This window comes from Argopecten irradians, chromosome 2, assembly GCF_041381155.1.
Source record: "Argopecten irradians isolate NY chromosome 2, Ai_NY, whole genome shotgun sequence".
Lineage (NCBI taxonomy): Eukaryota > Metazoa > Mollusca > Bivalvia > Pectinida > Pectinidae > Argopecten > Argopecten irradians.
This window is the reverse complement of record NC_091135.1, coordinates 17,253,922-17,267,855: the sequence shown is the minus strand read 5'-3', so window position 1 is coordinate 17,267,855 and position 13,934 is coordinate 17,253,922. Positions and strand designations below refer to the sequence as shown.

General features: G+C 36.5%; 1 protein-coding gene across 8 annotated transcripts in view; it reads left to right on the top strand.

The window, feature by feature from the left end:
• The window catches only part of LOC138314648 (dynein heavy chain domain-containing protein 1-like), a 62,701-nt gene that overhangs the window by 26,571 nt on the left and 22,196 nt on the right, over nt 1-13,934 (top strand). For 7 of the 8 annotated variants that reach the window (XM_069255099.1, XM_069255096.1, XM_069255093.1 and 4 more), the window contains 23 exons: nt 344-544; nt 1,239-1,304; nt 2,669-2,857; nt 2,963-3,233; nt 3,550-3,715; nt 5,345-5,580; nt 6,045-6,213; nt 6,326-6,515; nt 7,061-7,159; nt 7,505-7,721; nt 8,056-8,187; nt 8,428-8,606; nt 9,222-9,411; nt 9,690-9,869; nt 9,992-10,107; nt 10,351-10,585; nt 10,821-10,970; nt 11,350-11,421; nt 12,037-12,132; nt 12,522-12,691; nt 12,957-13,050; nt 13,200-13,342; nt 13,513-13,608. In XM_069255099.1, coding sequence (XP_069111200.1) covers nt 344-544; nt 1,239-1,304; nt 2,669-2,857; nt 2,963-3,233; nt 3,550-3,715; nt 5,345-5,580; nt 6,045-6,213; nt 6,326-6,515; nt 7,061-7,159; nt 7,505-7,721; nt 8,056-8,187; nt 8,428-8,606; nt 9,222-9,411; nt 9,690-9,869; nt 9,992-10,107; nt 10,351-10,585; nt 10,821-10,970; nt 11,350-11,421; nt 12,037-12,132; nt 12,522-12,691; nt 12,957-13,050; nt 13,200-13,342; nt 13,513-13,608 — 3,657 coding nt within the window. The remainder of the gene's footprint in view (nt 1-343; nt 545-1,238; nt 1,305-2,668; nt 2,858-2,962; nt 3,234-3,549; nt 3,716-5,344; nt 5,581-6,044; nt 6,214-6,325; nt 6,516-7,060; nt 7,160-7,504; nt 7,722-8,055; nt 8,188-8,427; nt 8,607-9,221; nt 9,412-9,689; nt 9,870-9,991; nt 10,108-10,350; nt 10,586-10,820; nt 10,971-11,349; nt 11,422-12,036; nt 12,133-12,521; nt 12,692-12,956; nt 13,051-13,199; nt 13,343-13,512; nt 13,609-13,934) is intronic. The other variant, XM_069255097.1, reaches the window with a different exon arrangement.

The following is a 13,934-nucleotide window of genomic DNA, read 5'->3' as shown; positions in this document are numbered from 1 at the left end:
CTACTTCTACACATTCTATCAAGGTGGGTATATCCGAGTCTGAACTACCTCTAGGCAAAGTGAGTATTACAGTTAATAGACCCTCTGCAAAATAATTTCTCTTCCAATCATTCGTTACTTATGTAAAGAGCATTCTGCCAGATTTGTGTTTATGCTATCCCCATATCCATTTTAAGCCAGAAAATGAAATTTTTTCTGAAAGTCCATTCCAATTATACAGAGGGACCCCATTTTATCTAAGAAGGACTCCATTTCTGGCACTCTCAGGGCAGTCAGTCTGATGTTGTTGATGATTTTATTGTTTTGTTGTATGATATTAGCAGTTTAATATTGTTGTTGACAGATCCTACAGTTAAACACTGCCCTCCAGATGAAGAAGAGCGTGATCCTGTGTGGGCCTGCTGGGAGTGGGAAGACAACATGTTGTACAACTCTGGGTAGAGCTTACAACAGACTGAACTACTTGTTGTTCGCCCCCGACCACTCTAAAGATGAACTCAACACTGACTTTGTCATACAGGGCAAACAGAAGAAGAAGCTGAAGGTCAGTAAATCACAGATCAGTGACTGGTTTGATATACATCTGTATATCCATTTCTTCTCTTAGTCTTCTTGTCATTTGGGTATATGATGTTGAAAGATTGTGCTTAGGTTCATTATGAAGGATGTTAAGACCATTGTGTACCGAATAAAAAGTGCAAAGGTCAAGGTAAAGGTCATTGTCAGATGAATTCTGAAGGTCTTGGTCACTGTTGTATGTTGAATGATTTAAAGATCAAGGTCAATTTATACAGTATCACTCTCCTTTATTTAATTCTTTTCTTTGCTAGTTTCCATTTTTAAACATATTTGAGAAAAAAATATTTATGCGAAGACCAAGTTGAAAACTGCAATTATGGTAGATCCACCTTGCTTGTTACATAGAATTTGTGAATGGCTCTTTTTATAAATAATGCAAAACTAAAAGTCTACTTTGCAAATTTTAACTTATTCATTGTAGAATAATGGATTTTAAGTTTCTGTATCTACATGATAAAAAATTGAAGTAAAGAAGACTGTATTTATTTTCCTTTTAATTCAAAGGTCTGCACACATGTCAATGTCCGTTGGATATGATTTTATATTTTGAATTTTAAGATCATGGTAATTGTGTTCTGTTGAATGAGGGTTATTTTCATCATGTAAATATGAATGTGAAGGTCAAGGTTACTGTAAAGGTGATGTTGTACATGTGATAGGATGAGCAGGAGGAGGACCCTGGGGAGTTAGCCGATAATGAGGGAGATGATGAGGACGAGGAGGAGGTACCCTCACTTTTATGTTGTAGATCTAGCACTGCCTGCTGCACCTAGTCGCACTGTTTACTTGATCTGAAAAAAGCATGTCGATTAGCATGATTGTTTTTTACAGCCTCTGTTTTACCTTTTGGCTATGAAGAGAATGTAAAAAATTGCTAGGATGTGAAAGTCGTAATTTTTCAATAATTACACAATCATTTTAGAATGTCCCTTTGTGAGGATTACTGACACATCCAAACAGTTATTCAGTATTGTTTACTTTGTCACTGTAGACTAGAGATGCACCCTGGTTTTATTATTACACTTTTTATACATTTATTAATTGAACGATATTCTTGCAGCCAAACATAATTTTTCAAGAATGAAATTAAAAGATAGAACGACATATCAAACCTTGCTGTTTTTGGTTAAAAATTGCTATCATTTTATTCATTTGAAAGCATGTCGATCTTTCGATAAGAAATGAGGACTGAATTGAGATGTAAATATTGATACAAGTAAAGAAAACAAGGCACTGCCTTGTAACGTTTGGCATGTCTACAAAGTAATTGTCACCTGCTTGGTTGTTTGTCACTTTATAAATGCTGCAGTCCGACACTATTAGCTAATATCTCACAGAACTTACAGCTAATCTCTTTCTTTTACAACATTCCTCTTCAATATTCTACTATTAACAATCTTATTCACTTTTATTAATAGGTCGTTGGGGAATCACATGTTTACTTAGTGTATGTTGAAATAAGATTCTTTGTTGAATCGATGAGCACAACTAGGTCTAATGCAGCACTGCGGCCAGAACAAATTTAGATAAACATTCAGATTATCATTAAGATGCTTAGCCCTTTGCATGCTTGTATGTATAGCTATGAAGTCAGATAAGAAATATGTTACATAATATGTATAGAGCTGTCACATCTAGTTCAGAATTGGCCACTGTAATTGTGTCTTGTATGTACTCAATTTTGATTTCAGCTTTAAAATTTATGTCATTTTATTTTGTCTTCTGCATGTGATGTGAGGACTAGATATTATATTGTATCAGGACTGATGTACTCCTATATACACATTGTATTGTAGCTACACTGCATGCAGTAGTGTTTTTATCATAGATATTTTTGGAAAAAGTGTGTCTATGTAATTGATTTGAAACAAAAATGTTTATTTGATTATGCTCGCATTACAAAAAAAAAAAAATGTTTAAACAAAAAGTATATAACTTTAGATTTGACAGTAGTTTATTAGACTTTGATACCACTGGTGACACACCAAATTCTATGTTGCCAAACTAAGACAAGCTAAATACATAACAAGTTGAAAAAATGGAATACAAAACTTATATAAATGCATTTTCTATTGACCTTCCTTTATAGATACTTGAAGAGATGGAGAAACAGATTCCAGAAAAGAAAACCACCAAAAAACTACGTAGAATGTCGAGACTCCTTGGAAAAGTATCAGACGCCATGCAGGAATTACAGGCCACGCGACCAAAGGATCACGCTGAACATCCTAAAGTAGACATCATTCGTCTGTCACCAACAGCCTTCCCTCCGAGTCAGGTAGGTAACGTAAGAAATACAAACAGTATGTAAGACTCTAATGGATCCAACAGTTACTTAATTAGCTCCATGATAAATATACTTTCCTGTCTGCTGTTGTTGTAGTTACTTGGCTGCTATAAGGAGGGGATGTGGTGTGGAGGACTGTTCCCTAAGCTGCTCCAGGACAGTAGTTTCCTGTCTGACGCCGTCAAGTCATACATCACGTCCATGAAGGACCGCAAGAACAAAGGACAACTGGAGATCCCGTCCGTATTACTGCGCTGGATTGTCCTGGATGGCGTGATGCACCCTATCTGGGCCGATAGTCTGAACACGCTGTTTGACGAGGAAAAGAAACTGTCTACACCTAACAGTGGGGGAATACACCTTCAAGGTAAGTTGTGTCATGTGACAGTAATCAATCAAGGATGTTCTTTATATCTTTATCTAACTTTGATGGTAGAATATCTGTAAAACATTAGGTCTTATGATTTTTGGAATATGGTATGTTTAACACTTTGGAAACTGAATCAGGAAAGATCTTTTTAAATAAGAGACCAATTAGACATTTGATTGCCAATGTAAAGTTGGATGCTGAAAATACTGTTTTCTATCAAGAATCATTAAAGACCTCCAGATGTTTTCACAATACATCCTCCTGAAAACTTTAATGTCTCCATTATATAAATAAGAATGATTTTATTTGATAGACACTACAGCACTGATGTTTGAGACTAGTGACCTGACAGAAGCATCCCCTGCAACAGTCACTCGCTGTTCCATCCTACACTTCAGTCAAGACACTGTCCAGTGGAAGTCCTTGTTTGACCGCTGGCTGAAGACCGCTAAGAGTCGCTGGGTGATCACTTCAACAGTGTAAGTTAACTGACTTAAGACCTATTGAAGAAGAAAAAGGAAAGGTTTTAAAACCAGAAAAAAAAGCCAAACATAGAAATGTTGCAAGGTTAAAGTTGACAATGAAGGCTATACATATTTGATTTACATACCTAAATCATTGAATTTTTTTGTTAGCAGAATCAACCATACTCTTACAATACATTGTTATTTGTTACAGGGTGAAGGTTTGGGAGGAACTAGTACGAGATGTAATATATTGTTATTTGTTACAGGGTGAAGGTTTGGGAGGAACTAGTACGAGATGTAATATATTGTTATTTGTTACAGGGTGAAGGTTTGGGAGGAACTAGTAAGAGATGTAATATATTGTTATTTGTTACAGGGTGAAGGTTTGGGAGGAACTAGTACGAGATGTAATATATTGCTATTTGTTACAGGGTGAAGGTTTGGGAGGAACTAGTACGAGATGTAATATATTGCTATTTGTTACAGGGTGAAGGTTTGGGAGGAACTAGTAAGAGATGTAATATATTGTTATTTGTTACAGGGTGAAGGTTTGGGAGGAACTAGTACGAGATGTAATATATTGCTATTTGTTACAGGGTGAAGGTTTTGGGAGGAACTAGTACGAGATGTAATATATTGCTATTTGTTACAGGGTGAAGGTTTGGGAGGAACTAGTACGAGATGTAATATATTGTTATTTGTTACAGGGTGAAGGTTTGGGAGGAACTAGTACGAGATGTAATATATTGTTATTTGTTACAGGGTGAAGGTTTGGGAGGAACTAGTACGAGATGTAATATATTGTATTTGTTACAGGGTGAAGGTTTGGGAGGAACTAGTAAGAGATGTAATATATTGTTATTTGTTACAGGGTGAAGGTTTGGGAGGAACTAGTAGAGATGTAATATATTGCTATTTGTTACAGGGTGAAGGTTTGGGAGGAACTAGTACGAGATGTAATATATTGTTATTTGTTACAGGGTGAAGGTTTGGGAGGAACTAGTAAGAGATGTAATATATTGTTATTTGTTACAGGGTGAAGGTTTGGGAGGAACTAGTAGAGATGTAATATATTGTTATTTGTTACAGGGTGAAGGTTTGGGAGGAACTAGTAGAGATGTAATATATTGTATTTGTTACAGGGTGAAGGTTTGGGAGGAACTAGTACGAGATGTAATATATTGTATTTGTTACAGGAAGGTTTGGAGATGTGAAAGGTTTGGGAGAACTAGTAAGATGTAATATATTGTATTTTACAGGTGAAGGTTTGGAGGAACTAGTAGAGATGTAATATATTGCTATTTGTTACAGGGTGAAGGTTTGGGAGGAACTAGTAAGAGATGTAATATATTGTTATTTGTTACAGGGTGAAGGTTTGGGAGGAACTAGTAAGAGATGTAATATATTGTTATTTGTTACAGGGTGAAGGTTTGGGAGGAACTAGTAAGAGATGTAATATATTGTTATTTGTTACAGGGTGAAGGTTTGGGAGGAACTAGTAAGAGATGTAATATATTGTTATTTGTTACAGGGTGAAGGTTTGGGAGGAACTAGTACGAGATGTAATATATTGCTATTTGTTACAGGGTGAAGGTTTGGGAGGAACTAGTAAGAGATGTAATATATTGTTATTTGTTACAGGGTGAAGGTTTGGGAGGAACTAGTAAGGGATGTTTTTGGTTCTACTCTCCGATTCCTACGCCAGGAATGTTGCCCAGCTCTCCTCACAGATGTAGGTCACACTGCTGCCCAGTCTAACCAGGTAGCACCAGGAATCCAGGAGATCAGCACCTTCCTCAGATACATGACTGCCTTACTGGATAAAGGCTTCCTCCGTGAGGAACTGGAACAGCGAGAGAAACAGGCTGACATAGAGGGTAAGTTCAAGGGTCAAAGTGTGCACATAGATAGAGGGTAAGTTCAAGGGTCAAAGTTTGCACTGAGATAGAGGGTAAGGTCAATGGTCAAAGTTCATACTGAGATAGAGGGTAAGGTATGGTGTTAAAATGTGCGCTTAGATAGAGGGAAATTAGATCTGAGGTCAAAGTTCAGGGTAAGGTCAGGAGTCAAAGTTTATACTGGAATAGAGAGTAAAGTCAGGTGTCTAAGATAAGGTTCAAGATAAATCATCCCCAATAAGACTGTGAATAAGGTCACATGGTAATAAATGGAAAGGTCAGGGGTTAAGTTGTAGATGAAGGTCAAAGTTCAGTTGATGTTATTGCTCAGTTGGAGAGGATATTATTACTTCATTAGTATTTGATTTTGAAAAAGTGTCACTGTGAAGTAAAACGTTGCTTGGAAATAGAACTTCATTAATTTTCTGATTGAAATATTACAGAGACAGGGAAGAAGTCGCCTACCAGCAGTATTGTGACATCTCATCATGCTGTGAGTCGTCTGACTGGGAGTTCTCACATAGAACAACTTATCCCAAACTACCTAGAGATCCTTAAAGGGGTGTTTGCCTTCTCATACATCTGGGGTTTTGGTGGTCACATCCACGAAAGGTAAGTATCTACCTTATCTATTATCTCTATAAAATTTATATAGTCCTACAGACATTTCTAGCTTACAGATAATCCAACAACTGAGTTAACATGTAATGTTTGTTCTGTTTAGGTTTAAAGACAGATTCAGTAAGTTTGCCCATGATGCCCTGTACCGGACCTCCCACCCGGTGAGAATCCCCATGATGGGCTCTGTTTATGATTATTGTCTTGACGAGCAAACGGGCACCTTCATTAGATGGAGTGACAAACAGCAGGAGCGCACCAAGATAATGGCTGGAGGATTTACCCTCACAACAGAGGTGAGAGTTCAATTAACCTCACAACAGAGATAAGAGTTTAATTTACCCTCACAACAGAGGCAAGAGTTTAATTTACCCTCACAAAGGAGGCCAGAGTTTTTCATTTCTCACAACAGCGTTATTTACCCTCCCTCACAACAAAGGTTAAAGTTTAATTTACCCTCACAACAGAGGCAAGAGTTTAATTTACCCTCACAACAGAGGCAAGAGTTTAATTTACCCTCACAACAGAGGCTAGAGTTTAATTTACCCTCACAACAGAGTTTACCCTCACAACAGAGGCAAGAGTTTAATTTACCCTCACAACAGAGGCTAGAGTTTAATTTACCCTCACAACAGAGATGAGAGTTTCATTTACCCTCACAACAGAGGCGAGAGTTTCATTTACCCTCACAACAGAGGTGAGAGTTTCATTTACCATCACAACAGAGGCGAGAGTTTGGTATCTTATGTTTAACTGATATTAAAAATAAAATAGATATAAAGCTAAGATGTTAAGTAAACCTTTATAGTATTGATTTACGAGCAATGTATTATCTTTACAGGTGGAAAAGTATACATATCACATGGACCTTTTACTGGGAGCTCGTCAACCTGTCCTCCTGGCAGGCAATCCAGGTGTGGGCAAAACTACCCTTATACAGGTAAATGTACTCCTTAATATAAATATAGATGATTAGATGTTTTCATACTTTAATTGTGTTTCATGTGCTAAACCAGTTTACCTATATTCTACAATAATTGTCCTATGTTACATTCAACTAAATGTAGTTTTACCTGTATTGTCTAGTTTTCCAGCCTTTATCTAGTTAACTTATTATAACTTTTCTTTTTCCTTGCAGTCCTTTTAGTTTGCCTATATGTATCTGTAGTATCTTTATTTACCTGTAATAAGTTGTATTGACCATATTTACCAGGATTGTCTAAGCTACCTGTATGTCCATGTACCTGTTAGATTACCTGTACTGATTTACCTGTTCCACCTACAGAACATGGTCCTACCTAAGCACAGCTCCACCAGTGTCATCATGTCCCGCTGTATGTCGTCTGAGCTTTTCCAGCACACCATGGTCGCTCAGATCCTCGAGCTCAAACACAAGTCCTCCAACGTATTATCTGGTCCTGGCGGGACAAGCTCGCCTCCCAAGTCTAAACAGTATCACCTGTTCTTCGTGGACGATCTCAGCCATGCTCAGTGCTATGAAAGTAAGTTGTAGAATGTTGTATAAAGAATATTCTAGTACAAATATTGGATAGACATAATGATTTATGGACCATATCTTTATCAGGAAGCTGTTTAGATTCTAACTACCTAAAGATATTTCATTTGAACAGAATTGAGATATCAAATAAAGCACAATAACCTAGTATTACTCCAAACATACAAATATTAGTTGTAATCTGTTTTAATGCTTTTCTCCTGAAATGATTCTCTAAAATATGATTGCACTAAACGAATTCTCTGTGTGTTGTTTATATTACTGCAAATGTGATTAAATTTATCATTATGCAAACATACATACTTGATATTGTGTTTCAGATTACCAGCCTCCACTGGAGCTGCTCAAACAGGTGTTATCAGAGGGTGGTACCTATGACCAACAGCGTCAGGAGTTCCAAGGCATGGAGGAGGCTCTGTTTCTGGCAGCAACCACCCTCCCCACTGTACCTGGTATGTATACTGTAGCGATACACAGAAAGCATTTCTTTCTGTTACATACCTTGATCACCTTCCCTATAGGACAAGTGATATTTACCATATATTAAGATGCCTTCTTTTAGTGTCTTAAATGAAAGACTACCAAATGCAGCATTCTCTAATTATCTTTTCCTTGAGATTATTAGAAAATGTCTTATGATATATGATTTGTCTGTCATTAAGTATTACATTGTATTTTTATTTTTTTTCAAGGTTCTGGAATGGGCCGAGCATGTCATGTGATGTCGTCGCGCCTGACTCGACTGTTTGTGACACTAACACTTTTTACCCCAGCTCTAGACGGCCTGCTCAGTATGCATGGCCGCAGTCTACAGAACTGGCTTGAGGAATTTCCCACTTACTCTGTCGAACACCACTTTGAATTTGCCAGGGTAATTTGTTTCCATTGTCATATCATTTCTATCTCTTTATGCCTATAAACTGAAATATTCTGATCTCGACAATATTAAAGTCACAATAAAAAGGAAGGTAAATCATACAATTATGTTAGCATATTTCCTAATATGATATACAGTCAAACCTCATTAACTCAAACTTGTGTAATTCAAAAACTTGATGTTTAAACTATTTTGTTGGTCCTGACTTAATATTTCACTTTGATATATTCTGGTAATCTTAAATCAAATAACTGATACATTGTGTTGTATAACCTCCTCATAGTAATTTATATACAAATGTGATCTGTAACCCCCTACTGTAGTATAGTAATTTCAATTTTAACAAATTTTATTTCAAATGTAATATGAAAAGGGATTGAACAACAGCCATAGCCTATATAAGTTATCTCCCTAAGTAACAACTAAATGTAGTACATAGCAAGATATATAAGATATACAAGTTAAGATACACAGTGTTGTTTACAATATATAACAGTATAAACATAATATAATTATCAGATACAAGATTCAAGTGTGGAAGTTTGTAGCTACAGATTTTTTTTTTCAATCATGTTTAATTACTATAGTATAGAACCGTCCTTGTTTCAGGCTATGACCCTCGCCCTCCTGGAGATGTACCATCGCATTAAGGAGAAGTTCCGTGCCACACCAGCTAATGCTCACTATATCTTCACACTCCACGACATTTCACGTGTTGTCCATGGAATTCTTCTGATGTCTCCAAGGTCAAGAACTCGCAAGATGATGAGACGTAAAAAAGATGGTCACACAGAATCTCGTGAGTTTCATCTACATCAATTCAGTTTGATAATGTTGCAAACACAGAAATATTCAATTTATTTAGATTTAATACATAATATATAGAAAAGGTCATACAGCATGTAACATTGACCTTTCTTAAATAATGTGCTTTTTTTCTTATCATATTTATTGCTCATTCTTATGTTTAATCAACACTTTCAATAATTTAAATAAATAAAGAAGAGCTTTTCTAATTTAAGTTTTGATGTTTTAAAATTCAATTATGCTTGATATTATACTTAATGACCTCTGTAGGTGGTAGCCGTAGTAACCAGGTTTCTCGCCAAGCTTCCTGGGAGTCCCGCTCTCGCTCCGTCAGTATGGCCAGTGGAGTACAACCACAGGAGACAGCAGCGCCAATGATGAAGGTCATTGCCCAGCTTTGGTGTCACGAGTGCACACGTACTTTTGCTGACCGCCTTGTCACTGAAGATGGTAAGCTCATTGCTGTGTATTATCTATGAATTAATTAGATGACACCGGTTGCCATTTATTATTTGTACTATTATTTCAATTTGTTAGTTACTTTAATTGACCAACTCTGATCACAATTTCAGATTCCAGCTGGTTTTCTCGAATCATTGAAGACACAGTTATGAAATACTTTTGTATGGCTCGTGATGACCCCAAGACAGAAATGGCTGCTATTTCTGAAGAAACTGTCTCACAAACGGTAATTCACAGATCATTCAAACAAAACATCAGTTATGTACCCTTAATACTTGTTCATATGTTTGAAATGTGACACTACAATGCTTTTATGAAAATAATTTGTTGCCTTGTTGTATAATTTATTTCCTGATATAGCCTTTCAGATATGATCCAATTGTAACTAAAAAGGAACCTTATCTCTGTAACGTCGGTAGATTTACATTGTTACGATGGTAATAGTGATTATATTTATTTTGCCATCTAGGGTCGTGTGACACCCCAGACAACCTCTCCTCTCCCAGCTTCACCAATGGAGGAAGAGGAGGAAGAGACCAGAGAGGTCAAACTAGAAAACCTTCCAAAGGTAGAGGAAGTTAAAGAGGATGAAGAGGAAGAAGAGGATACCAAGTCTCAGTCGCAGACGCTGACCTTCTCTGTGTCACAGTCGCAAACACAGAGTGACGACCTGGCGAATACCACCCCGGTCACCAATAAAACTGGTAGGTCCAGTCATACAAAGTACTTCTTCTATGTGTTCTGTTTAGGTGTTTGAGGCTGATTTAAAAACATTAAGCCTGCAAGCAATGAAGCAGCCTTAGGTGAGGACAGAATGTTCCGGAACGTTGGATTCAGAAATGTATTTAAATATAAAATAAAATTGATTAATGCATGTGTGGTAGAAAATCTCAAATGTCTTTTTGTTCACCATATTTTGACGAAATTTCTGAACAACAGATGGAGCAGAAACAATGGCCTCGGTTCGTACTGAACCTCGTGGGGAGAGCGAGTCCGAGGACTATGAGACGGAATGTTCTGAGGAAACTGAAGAAAGTAGTGACACAGAAACTACAGAAACAGAGACCGACACTTATGATACTCCCAGAGGTTTGTTTTCTTTCTGCACAATTATTTTCACTCCTTTTATTGGATAATGACTGGCCAAATGTAAGAAATATCAACATACCTGCTAAATAAAAGACTAAAAAACTGCTATCTTAACTTATAGTCAGTTAAGCAATGCAGAAAGGAACAAAACTGGGATCTGTATGGATATTCCTATAAATGAATAAGAACCAGGTGCACCTGAAGGGTAGGCACTATCTGTTTTATCAGTGACACCTCCTATTCAAATCTTCACTAAATCTAGTTTGAGTTGCAATACCAAGCTACAACATAACTATCGGATTGTTACAATGGAGCACTGCACAAATCTAACCTTTAAAATTAGATTTTGATGTTACTGTTTGGAAATGTTTGTTTACAGATGTTGATCCCAAACATATGGCTCATGGAGGCTCAACTCGTCGCAGCAGTCGGGAGTCGTCAGGCATGACAGGTAGGCTAACTAGTGTTTATGGTGAATGTTGAATCTCCGTCAGCACTGAACACTGTAACATGACGTTGTTTGATGAGTTTGTGGTCATGGTGTGGTTGTGTATTAAAACCAGCACTGATTTTATCTCTTAAAGAAAAATATTAAAATGTAGAGGTTTTTATTCCAATGTTATTTGCAAAAGGAGTAACTGACAATGAATTATCAAATGCTTTGTATGGTGACATTTGAGATAGCGACATTGAAGAATAATTGGGATATTAAGTCATATATTTTGTAAATGTTGTAAATGCTTGATGTAATTTGAAAACAAAAGCTATGTACATGATTTCAAGTGAATACAGTAGTTGCCTAGTTGTTAAAAAGAATATATTCCTACCAAATCTATGGGAAAAAATTGAAATGCTTTTAAAAATTTAATTGTTAACTTGATGGAAAAAACATGTACCGAATAAGATTGACACTATATTTAGCACAGTGGCTCACTTTGTACTTTCTCATAACACGTTTTTCTACTTATGCTCCCTCATATTCCCTCTTTATATCCCTCATTTTGTGCACTCATATAAAACAATAATTCACATTTGTCCCCATACACGTGTGAACCTTTCACTTCAGACTCCAGCACACGTAGCACTGACACAAGTGTTGGTCGGGAAACTCCACGACTTATACACCATAAAGCCTCATCAGAATCAGGTCGTTCTAGCAGAGGTAGGTCAAATAAGATTCATATCAGTTCATACAAATTCAGAATGTGGTACATCTGCAAAATTAAAAGATAAAAGATGAATTGCCAGTTACTTTAAGCAGTTTGAGGTTTTGAATGTTTATTTTCATAACTGAAAATATTATAAAAAATATTGATGAGACTAATGGAGTAAATATATAACAACAGAATTTCGAAGAGAAAGAAAATACTAATACCAATTTAAAACTTTCAAAGTTTATTAACTCTGATGACATATGAGAAATAGTTCTTTCAGCACTTTGATTGTATGTTTAATGCAGTACTTTCAGTACTTGAATTGTATGTGTGTTAAATTACGGTACTTTCAGTACTTTGATAAATTGTTCAATTTCAGTATTTTGATTGTTTTCAGGGAGTCAAGGTGGTACCGTTGGTGGAAAAGTATCTACCACGCCGAGTCTGAAGCCACAAGGTAGATCAGGCCATGGTAGTCTAAAGATGAAGACTGTAACATTTAAGGCGGGCTTGCTGGCTGACTGGGAGCATGAGGCTTACTTCGGTCCTCTGATGAGTATGGAAGAGGTATGTCTTTCATTTATATTATTACTGAGAAGATTCTCACAGGCAAGGTCTTAAACACACTCTTACAATGAAGAATATTTCTTGTTATATAACAGATGATATTGATGAAGCAGTCATATGTATTATTGCAGAACAACTGCGAGTTTTTTTAATACCATTTATCAGCTAATCTACTAATTTTCAGATAGTATGATATAAAAAAACAAAGCTTTCCTGTTTATACTGAGGACTGTTTTAAACTAGTTACCTGTCCTGTGATTTACAGATTCGAGCTCCATCAGACTCTCTCACAGACTTCATCTTCTCCAAGTTCTTTCTGACCACTCACACAGAGACCCAGGGTATACAGGTGGAGAAAGGTGAGTAAACGATTTATAGCTCGACCCTGATGGTCATATAAAGATATTAATGTGTTGATAAAGGAATAATGGAAAATTCTCACCTGATCATTGATCTAAACTCAAAGGTCATTTTATATATTCTACATTACATGTGTATTATGTTATAGGGTATGTGGACAGCCAGGAAGACGTACTTGCCGATGCCCTCAACACATGCCTAAATGTGTACAATGCAGGAACATCACAGCGCCTGGAGCTGGTGTTCTTCAGCGAGGCCCTACGTCATGCTGCTAGACTAAGTCGTGTTCTGGTACGTCATACATCAACATGGAAAACATAACAGTCTCTCCTGTTTCTTGGGATATTTGTCACAACTGAACTTAAGATTTTTTTTTTAAACATTTATGTGGAAAATACTGCAGGCTCTGTTTATACCTGTATGTATGTATGTATTACTTATGTACAATGTTTGGTACACAGGCAATACCAGGCGGCCATGCTCTATTGCTGGGAATGACCTACTCCACTGGACGAGCCACTCTAGTCCGCCTAGCATCCTACATCGCCCACTGTAAGGTAAGGTACTCCTAGTTCATATATGTATGCAATAATATCATAGAAAAAATATTTAATATATTGCACTTCTAAGATTTCTTGTTATTTTATGATTGTTTTTTACAGACTTAGTTTTAAAACATGTTTCTATATTCCTAGTAAGGGAAAGAAAAAAATCTGATTGGGTTTGAATTCAACATATAACTTTGAAAACTTTAATTTATAGCACCTTAATTAGTGACAAGATACATATAAGGAGTGGTCATATCAAGGTTTATATCAACTTTTTGATCAGAGTCTACTCTGAGAAGAACATGGGTAGGTTTTCTGTATTGTTTTGACATGCT